The sequence below is a fragment of the Macrobrachium nipponense genome, chromosome 1 (genome assembly GCF_015104395.2).
Source record: "Macrobrachium nipponense isolate FS-2020 chromosome 1, ASM1510439v2, whole genome shotgun sequence".
In the NCBI taxonomy this organism is placed as follows: Eukaryota; Metazoa; Arthropoda; class Malacostraca; order Decapoda; family Palaemonidae; genus Macrobrachium; species Macrobrachium nipponense.
Window position 1 is genome coordinate 128671807 of NC_087200.1, and position 11118 is coordinate 128682924.

The 11118-nt window shown below is 38.5% G+C and overlaps 1 protein-coding gene across 7 annotated transcripts in view; it reads right to left on the reverse strand.

Moving 5' to 3' along the window:
* The window catches only part of LOC135219625 (protein trachealess-like), a 1405277-nt gene that overhangs the window by 91204 nt on the left and 1302955 nt on the right, over nt 1-11118 (reverse strand). For all 7 annotated transcript variants that reach the window (XM_064256544.1, XM_064256547.1, XM_064256543.1 and 4 more), the window contains one exon: nt 1690-1777. In XM_064256544.1, the coding sequence (XP_064112614.1) occupies nt 1690-1777 (88 nt within the window). The remainder of the gene's footprint in view (nt 1-1689; nt 1778-11118) is intronic.

Genomic DNA, 11118 nt, shown 5'->3' on the forward strand with positions numbered 1-11118 from the left:
GTTTTTATCTTAAAAGAATTTTTGTCTTTAATTTAAAAGTACAATATATAATATTTACAAAACATGAAAATTACCAATTAAAAACGCCCAACAAAAAAAGGTTAGCATAGATTTCTTACACTTACACAAAAAGGGACAAGGTTTACATCATATTTAGGAGCGCACCTTACAGAAAACAGTCAAGATACACTATAACCCAGCGTTTATTAACCTGGGGGGGGGGGGTGCTAGCACCCCCCGGGGGTGTTGAGGAAAGTCACAAATGTGGCGGTAAAATATCAGTGTTTCTGTAGTGAAGGATGACGTTTGGACAAATGTATTTTTAACGCCTTTTTTTAAATTCAATAAACTTTAACCTGATTTTCAGGTTAAAGTTTATGAGAAACTTAGTCGCACATAAGCAACAACAAAAATCCCATTGATGAGTATTGTTTATTGAGTTTGTCCATGATCTTTCCTTTATTTTCTCATTGTTTTTGCCAATGTTATTGCCATAATAATTACAGTTTTTGTTTTGGAGAATGAACCAAATATATGATCAAGATGTACTGCACTTGTCTTTAGTTTATCCTTACAGTAACTAGGTGTTAACGAGTGGTAGGGGGTGCTGGACTGTTAGGCCTGACCAAAAGGGGTGCTGAGGTCGAAAAAGGTTAAGAAACGCTGCTATAACCAATGAGGCCACCCAATTAAATTTTATAATTGATATATGTAATTGGAAACTGTTTTCCAAAAGTGTCTTCGATTCAATCAAGAGAAACACAAATTGCGTCTCTCCCATACAATAATATTCAAATTTTCGGTCACCTTCATCGCAACCACTTTAAATGATCATGAGGCCTATCCAGTATCAAGTTTCACCAAGACCTCAAAACTCAAGTTTCGGAAGTTCTCTGAGGATTCTTTTCAAACGAGACAATCCGGCAGAACTAGGAGATCTCAAGAGGAACACAATCCAGTTCACACCAGAATAAACCAGTATCCGCTGGAGATTTCTAGACCTCACCGCTCATATTCTATTCTAAGTGACGTGCATGTGTTTGAGAGTGAAATATTTATTACTCTGACTCTTTGCATTACTGGATCAATGAGCAACGTTTCGTTAACTTTAAGACATAATTCTGTCAGACTTTACTTATTGCACCACAGCAAGTTTTGGAATCGTAATGAAGATGGTAATACATTATTCTAAAAAATGACAACAGACGTTGACTAATGGTAACTGATCACGATGAAATAACTCTTAAATGTTGAAAATAATCAGTTTCTAAAGATTTCCGTCACAAAGTCACAAAGTGTGACCACAGAAATCACAAAAATAGAAATGAAAATGACGAGAAATAAAATTAAAAAGATGAAAAGCCAACAGGAAACAGATAAAAAAGAAAAAAAAAAAAAAAAACCATGAAATGAAAGACAAAGAAAACAAGCATGTAAAAAGCTAAAAGTTGTAAAACGAAGTTAGTGAAAACACCAAAATAAAAAATAACAACAGAAATCACGAAAATCAAAAATGAAAATGAGAAAAAATAAGAAAATAAAAATAGTCAGGAGGAGACAGTAAAACAAAGCATTCATGAAAAGAGAGACAAAGGAACCACGAAAAGTAATAAGCTCAAAGTTGCAAAACCGAGTGAGGGGAGACGAAAATAAAGAATTAAAAGAGAGGGAAAACAAAAATACGCTCACCTTTGCCAGTTCGTAGAATTCGTAGTTTTCCTTCCCCCTTCTGGAACGAGCGGCGTCTCTGGATTTCTCCTTCCGCAGCTCTAAGATGCTGCAACGGGGGAAAAAATATCATCTATTAGATGTTGAAATCAGAGGAAATACGTCAACTAATTCTGAGCAAAAAGAGATTTAAGAAGTTCATGTGGATGGAGGCAGGTCACTGGAAGACAGTTCTAAATTGCACTATGTATATCATACATGCATACATTATATATGTAAAACATATATGTATGTGTATGTATATATATATATATATATATATATATATATATATATATATATATATATATATGGAAAGAAATTAAGCAGTTACAACGGGACCGAACCCCAGTCTTTCAAGTGAGTCCTGATGGGGGGTTCGATCCCGATGTGACTCAGATTTTTATATATATAATATATATATATATATATATATATATATATATATATATATATATATATATATATGATTTCTGTGTTTATTTGTGTGCGTATGTGTGCAAGAGCGTTTATGAATACATATGAATATACAATTCACCATGAAAACTAGTATAGAATGTATAAAAATAGCAGAACAACACGAAGCCTGCGATTGCAAAACAGGGCTGGAAACGTTGAGAAATAAAATAACCTCGATAAGTCGCACATCAGGTGGTCCCTTCAGACTTCCCAACAGCATTCGCCCATGCAAATACAGTGCGGAGGGACGATGTGACCGAAGTACGAATTCCCAAATGCAGAGCGAGACAACTATCCAGGGACATCGGAATGAGTGATCAGCAAAGCTGACGGGTCGTTAAATGTTGCACTTCTGCGACGACACCTGTGCCACAACCTTTGGCATCTTCACGGGGAACATTATTGCATCCTCCGTCACATGTAGAACAGTGGTCCCCGAACTGGGGGAAATTTGAAGCTACCAGGGGGGATATAATTACACTATCTACTAACTAAAAAAATCTCAGATGTATTTTCTCGTGTCCTTTTATTTGTTACTAACCGCTCTCTATCCACTTTACTCTGTAACTATATGTTTATCAGTATATTTGTACATTTGAAAAATAAATTATTAAATAGTCACTGTGCGTTTTAACTACTCTTTCCCTCATACACATGAAGGGGGAAATCTGGATGGTTGAACTGGGTGCAGGGGGAAATGACAGAAAAAAGTTTGGGAACCACTGATTGTAGAACTTCTTACTCCTTGAATTGCACACTGACAGTTACAGGTAATTTCAATGCATGCCTAAAACCCAATATGATCAGTCGGTACTAAAATGATTTTTCGATTAAACTACATATGAAACATGTGATATATCGGAAGTGTGAGGCATTCGGTACTGATACAGGTAATGAGGACTGAGTTCCTATTTTGTCTATGCTAGCCACACCAGACGAACATAGGTAACTGATCAATATATACTATGTATATGCTCCTTACATCGTAATCACAGTCGACGGAACTCAGCACGTACCAGTACTTCCACCTAAATGTCAAACTCTCTTTCTATCTATTTACTAACCGCGTAGCCTCATCTACTTGCAAGGCTTCACTAACTCCAGCATGAAGTTAGCCCCTAAAAATAGGTTTCATAACCCGTGGCAGGGGTTCCCCGTCCCTCCCCTCCCTTGGCCCTTGCCAAACCAAGGCGGAAGGAAATTTTAACTGCAAATTCTTCAGTCTGCACGAGAACCGTAATGGCTAACCTTGACAAGTAATACTATTCAAAGCTTCAATCGAAAAGAAACGAGCTAATCGACCCAACTGCTGCAGGTGTCGTCAAACTCTTCATTTCATGGTTAATTGACCTATACCCTAACTAGGATGGCGCCCGGTAGAGGTCTCAATCAAAGCTTCGCCTGTTCATACGATCTATTTATATTCGAAAATTTCAGTGACACGAAGGTGACTTGAGAGACACTCCAACTGAAGGAAAAGACGGGGGGAAAAAAATCAAGAATCCTACCAAACTTTGTCGAGTATTCAATTGATATGTTTGCACAATCCGATGTCTTACATACGTTTAGTATTAAGCATAATCTGTCAAAAATATCTTAGCTGAAATCTGCTTTACGATGGGGATATTTACATGCATCTTCTTATCAAAACTGTCAGAATTCGAGTTTTGTTTCCGTTGTAGTATATCCGAAATGATTGCGAGAGAACTCATCCCTCGATTCATGAAACAAGAAATGAGCCACAGGACACCATAGGTACCGCCCCATTTCTCTCTAGGACGCCTTCGTCAGACGCAGAAAAGACTCCCACGAGAAAGATCTGTCAGTCAGAGGCCAGCAGGCCTGAACCCTGACAAAGGCAGCAACTTGGCACGCCGAAGAGGGAGGCGAGGCTGGGACCCAAAACATATGTAGATATCGCTTTATCAATTCAACTTACAAGCCACTTAACTAGTAATTAATATTGCTGGTAAAATCTACGTCCAGTCTTGCATACGGAGATGCCAGAGCCTCTCGGACGCGACTCCGTCAATTAGGGTATTCTCCGCATGCCAGGGTTTGAATATTCATAATACAATGGACCGAGATACCAGTGAATATTAAGCGACGTCCCGGTTAACAACGCCTCTCGCAACCAATAAATATGCTCGATAAAGAGGACGGACTTTGAAAGCATGAAGGTTTCGGCGATTCATTTCCATAATTTATTCCCCAAAACAATGGGAAAGGAGTCTTAGGGAGGCCAAAACCCAGGGTTTCAAACACCGAACGCTTCAAACAGGGAGCGAAAGCGGAATGCTCGAGTAATCGCCAATAAAACAGGCTTATGAGAGGCATATGTGAGCTTTAAACTATGAACAAGGATCTAGAGCGATGAAAAAAAATCAACGTAGCTTCGAATCGGGAAGGGGTGTAAGAGAGGATGGAATCCAAATTCAGGAGTCAAATGCTAATGATAGATAAAGTGGGCTTCCATCCTTAGAGCTTGATCTGATAAAGCTGAGTAATGCGTATTTACATACGGAACGAAGGATCCACATACGAAGGTATTGACAGCTCAATTGTGTACCACTGCTAAACATACTGCCCTCTAATCATTACAATAGTTCCCATGACATGAGAATGAATATATAAAATATAAACTATATATATATATATATATTATATATATATATATATATACACACACAACCACACACATATACATATACATAAATTGATAAAACAATTCCAAGAAATTTAGTTAATATTGCTGGTAAAATCTACGTCCAGTCTTGCTTAGGGAGACGCCAGAGCCTTATAATTGAAAATATCGTCATAAATAAAGGTTCAGTTTATTACTATGACAGGTATCGTGTTGCAAGGAGGCAAGAAAAAGCGGGATCAGCGAGATGAAAGAACGTTCTGAGATGGACTTGATGCATCTCACAAAAGGAAGTGAAACAGCAGCCGCCACAGAAGAGCAGACAATAATATTTCGGAAACGAATCCTCTCCGAGTCAAATGAACGTCCGCGGTGGAACAACGTTTTTCCGTTCAGTCCACGAGAAAGGGAACAAAATTTCCCGCAGGGAGAAGGACACAGGAAGCTTTCGCGCACTTCTTACTGACGGGATGAAGGCGAATCTGCCGCAACAAAATGAAAAAGGGAATGAGACACCAATTCAATCCAGTAAGCATCCAACGTGCACGGCATATTAGAAAGGGAAGGAAAGGGCAAAATAAACCAAAGAAAAACCGAAGACCTGTTCCAGAAGACCAATGACCAGTAACCCAGAAGGACGTCGATAGCCAGCAGGCCATTTTCGACCTTCCGGAGACACAAACTATCGGCACCGACGTTAAGTGTCCGAAGTTAATCCTGGACTCGCGTCAAGTATCCCCCAGCGGCGGTGTTTATGCGTCCGCTGGGGACGGCCGACCCCCGACCCGACATTGTCCACCTCCTCTCACTTCCAGTAGCAGCATTGTTCCAGTACTCTCGGCCTCACTCCTTCCAGAATGTCTATCTAAACGACGACCCTCCCGAAAAACTTCTGCGGGGCGTCATCTACTCGGTCCTCTCTCACGCCTACCTATATAGTCGTTGCGATGCTTATTCATGCGCGCATTTTGTACTGCCGTCGTTTTTGTTTGTTTCTTTTAGTACTTTATATTTTCTTCTACTACTTTATGCATCATGTGGACTTCTTATATGATCAACTTTTAGTCGACACAAAAGTAGTATTACTATATCTGGCAGGGAATTAACTGATGAAAACAAAATGTTGCGCACACCTAGAGCAAATAATGAGTGAGGACAATTGCATTAACCCATGGATGCCTTCTGAAGTAATGGAAGAAAACTTTGAACGTTGGGGGATCAGTTCCCAAACTGATCAAACGATAAATGACCATTTATACTGAATGAACTATAAAATGTCCAACACTCCCAATACAACACAAAAACAATGAATACGTGAACAACGATACTATAATAAGGTTAAACCACTTGGGAAAAAAATAAAAGGAAAAAAAAGTGTCGCCGCTTCCATCTTTATTTTAAGAGGAATTATAAATAACACACACATAACTTTTATATAAAAGACTGACATACACAGAATTAAGATGTAACCTATATCACAACTGAAAAATACAGGATATCAAAGAAAAACTTTCCGTTCAATACCCACAGTTGACAATTCACTCTGCATGAAAGAATAAAAAATGCCATAATATTGAGGTAGCTATCTACAAAGGCCAATTTTCCAACGTAATTTGGTATGATTAGCGTTATTCCCCACTATAAAAATTCAGGGCGAACTTTGTGAGCAGACAACTTCATTCACAGGAAACTCCAGTTTTATTAGGATATTAATCATTACTGACTAATGAGGATGTGGCCGGAAATATCCTGGTAAATTTCAAAAGTTTTGCATTTTTTTTGTAATAATTAAAGTTGACCAGAAAGCGGATATAATGAACATCCGTCACTGACCTCCAATCATCCAGTCTTGTCTATATCACACTAATATGGGATAATTATGGTTTTATAACTTAAATAATTCTAATTTCACCTAAATTCCTATAACGGTCTCCAAATCAATACGCCATATGTATATGTGATATATATATATATATATATATATATATATATACATACATACCCATACATAAATATACATATATATGCTTAAAAATCACAGTAAATGCACGTGACTTCATTAAATAAGCGGATATGTATTATGCACATATGTTGTGCGTGTGCCCGCAAGCGTTTGTATGTAATATGTGTGTGAAGACATACCCACTCACACAAAAGTATGCATAAAGAAATAAAGTATGTATAAAGAAATACGGTCATATTATGGTTGTGTGCGCGCGCGGGTCCCATGGGCTGGGCTACAATTCCCAGCTCCCCTTTCAAGTAATCACCTACATATCAAGGAATCAATCTGCTCTGGTCATCTCTTTACCTCCCTGAGAACGTTCTCCGGCACAGTGGCCATAAAAAATGAGAGAGAGAGAGAGAGAGAGAGAGGACGGGGGTGGCGGAGACAAATAGGAAAAAACAACCAATATTCTATTTGCATAATATCCTCCACTGATAAGGCAGGGGCTGAGGGGACGGATGACCGACAAAAGGGAAGGGGAAAAGTAAAGGCAGAAAATCCCAATGTGATATCATGCAATAAATATATGATATAAGAAGAAGAAGCAAGTCGCAGTGATTGAAGTTTTATTTTTCTCTGACCCCGTCCCCTCTCAGGGGAAACCTCGGCCTGGTAGATGTAATACGAAGGGAAAATGCCATCAGTCTCAATGGCTTCCTTACAAGATCCTGGAAGAATAAATTGAAGCATCAGAGTGTCGACAGAAATGCTGTTGCATTGTGCCATTCTTGTTATAATGTAAATATACTAATGATATTAGCGAATAATTATCTGTATAAGAGTGGTTGTTCGTCGAATCCTTACAACAAAATCAATGACGTTTGGCGACCTTGCTCCAGATACTTATTTGGATGTTTATGAACGATCCAATGCATCTCGAATACCAGCAGACATCACTCGCCATTATCCCACTCGGATGACTTGGATACATAACGAGAGAACTACCTGTATAACCAGCACTTTTTTTTTTTCAAGGGAGGAAGCCAATAACAACTCGTTCTAACTTACAAACGTTCAACTTACAGTTAGATCATTCAGACATTTTTGTTTACGGTAGCAACACTTATGATGACTGATCAATTATTCTACTTTGTTTATAAGCTCGTAATTTTGGAGTCACTATGTATTAGGAAGTTTACTCAGTTATAAGGCCAGTATGTGGCATAACGAGAGGTTTGGCAGTTATATTGTTCCGTTGAACTTTGAAAAAATGGCTCGATCACTCCTCATAACAACGTCACTCATTAGTAGTAATGAAGTGATTAGATGCCCTAATATTATTACACAGACATTATTACACCCAATTAAGGGAGACTGCTCTTCAGTTAGCAGTCCCAGTGTTAATCATCCCCATTACTGATTACTGATATAATATATATATATATATATATATATATATATATATATATATATATATATATATACACACACACATACACACACACACACACACACACACACACATATATATATATATATATATATATATATATATATATATATATATTATATATAAAGCATTCCTAAAAGCAAGCAACTGCTGGTGTGCAGAGGTCTCTTCCTCAGTCAGCAGCGTCTGTCCGATTCCCTTCAGACTCGACTCAAGTGAAGAAGGACGAAAATATCTGATCAAGGGACGGATAACTGAGAACTGATTACGTACAGATGATAAGAGATAGACGCAAAAGGCATAAAACACAAAGAATGGTCGATACAGCCGTTGATACAAGGCAGAATACATTATATACATAACAACGGGCATGAATAATACATCTGACGTAATAAAGTCGCGTTCCTTGCACTCGAAAAAAGTGCAATACTTCTCCTGTCCGGACGCCGCTCTCCCTGCAACAGCTCAAGAAAGTAATAAAAGAAGCATGACAAACAATGGGGGTGGGGGTGGGGTGGGGCAGGGCAAGGGGGACAGGGAATACGGATGGAAAGGGTAGGGAAGGCATTAGCGTGGAACCACTATAATAAGGATATTGAGAGAGAGAGAGAGAGAGAGAGAGAGAGAGATCCAAATAAAAGCGAGGCTGTATTAATAACGGACGTAATGATAATGGGAACAATTAGGATTCCACGAGCGACTCCGGCAGAGGGATTACTCTCCAAGATGTTGCTGCTGCTGCTACCGATGCTTCGTTCTAACACTGATGCTCTCTCTCTCTCTCTCTCTCTCTCTCTCTCTCTCTCTCTCTCTCTCTCTCTCTCCTCTCTCTCTCTCTCTCTCTCAAACATTTTTCTTATCATTCCTACCACTTTCACTCGCTTTCTCCGTTCCTTTCTCCTCTCGGACAAAAGTAGACCAAAGATTTCTTTTGTTTCTTTTCACGCTGTTAATACCACAACATCCTCCCCAAACAGTCTTCCCATTTCTTCCATTCCTCTTTCATTTGTATCCTTTCCTGATCGATAATGTGAGAGGCTGCCTGACAAGTTAATTCTCCTCTTTCTCCGTCATTTGCTCTGCGTTTTTCTGTGTTCGCATAAAACGTGGATTCTAACGAACATATTTCCATGCAAATATTTCGCCCCTTGTTTATCTGTAACTCTCGCCACAATGTTCTTTCGTACTTTACTGTTAACAAACAAAAGCTGGAAAAAAGTTTTCAGACTTAGATGAAGTTTCAAGGAAATGGCAGTTATGTCAAATGAAACGTAAATCAAGCTTTCGTTTTGGTTTGAATAGTTTAAAAAATTTCCCTTTTATGTAAAAGGGAAATTTTTTAAACTATTCAAACCAAAACGAAAAATTTAACTGAGACAAATAAAAATAAGGAACAGATAAAAGTATTAATATTCGAATCAAGTAAAAGATATGAGAATCACGATTCGATATTCCACAAGAAAAGGGAATTCTATTCTTCGAATTAGTGATCCTTTACTCTCTATGGATTAAAGAAGAAACTTTTTTACACACCAGATAACTCGAAAAATCATATAATACAACCAATTAATTAATATTACAAACAATTACGTTAATCTGTAAAATATATTTCAATACAATAGCTCCTTACCAGAAAATACAAAATAAAAACAAAACACGAACACGCTTTTAATAATGGGGCTATTTCCTGAAAACGACAAATGCCGCATCATACATAATAAAACAACAGACGTCACTAAAAACTAAAAAAAAAAAAATAATATATAAAATAAAATAAAATAAAAAGCAAACCCACAACGATCTAGTTTCCTTCAAAAACGAAAGAGAATGCCGATCACGTTAATGGGAAATGCAGCCGCAATCGTAATTATGCGCAGCACTGAATGATCTGCTGTGTATGAAATTGCTGCCTTCCGAAGTGCGAGACGCCTCCATTTACCCACAGCACACTATTCTTCTGGTGATACAATGACTTATTTTCAAGACACCTTGAGCGAAAATTAGTTCTGGGCAGCGCGGATCTTTCCTAGATAGTGACCCCATCCACATTTGCGGTGTGTTTAGTACAAGCCCGGTGGGGATTACCGAAGAAACATAAACAAAAGACTAAATATCATAAAGATGATGACCCCAAAGAAATAGTAGCCCCAGATAAAGACCCACAAAACCCTCTGGGGTCATTACCTAGGAAAGATCCAGCTTCCATTGAGTACCAGCTGATGCGATGAGGCAGTTGGAGAGGTTGGGCAGCAAGACTGAAGAAAGGAGGCTGGAACGCAGGTAAAGAAAAAGTCTAAAAAACGGCCACAGCTAGGGCCGAAAGGACAAGCAAATTCACTTTGGTAATAACTACAGTGCATCACGTGAGGTGCACCGATGCCACTAACCCCCTATAGGGGTTAGTGGCCAGTCGAATGAAAATTAATAATAGTAAAATATCTATGAATGACGTCGTTATAAAAGCAGCACTTCACTATACATACTAATTATTTTTGCAAACCTGTTGATTTACGTCTACGCACAAAATCAGGGGAGAGAGAGAGAGAGAGAGAGAGAGAGAGAGAGAGAGAGAGAGAGAGAGAGAGAGAGAGAGTTTGCTTTCTTTAACATACTTGAAACAAATAGCGAGTAACATTTTCACGTGAAAAGTAACTTCTAATGAACAAGAGCAATATCACTGTGTTATTTGACAAATAATTTCTATTACTTGCCGATAAAAAGATTAACAAACATTTGTCCTGGAACGCACAATCCGTAATCACCGGGCTTCTAACAAGCTTCTAACAAAGCTGAATAACAATCCGCCCTAAAGCACAAGCAGGTACAACAGCAAATGACTCCTTAGACGGAGCGCGGAACTGAAACACAATAAGTACGTATCTCGTAAGAGCCTTCCACCCCCTAAGCAGC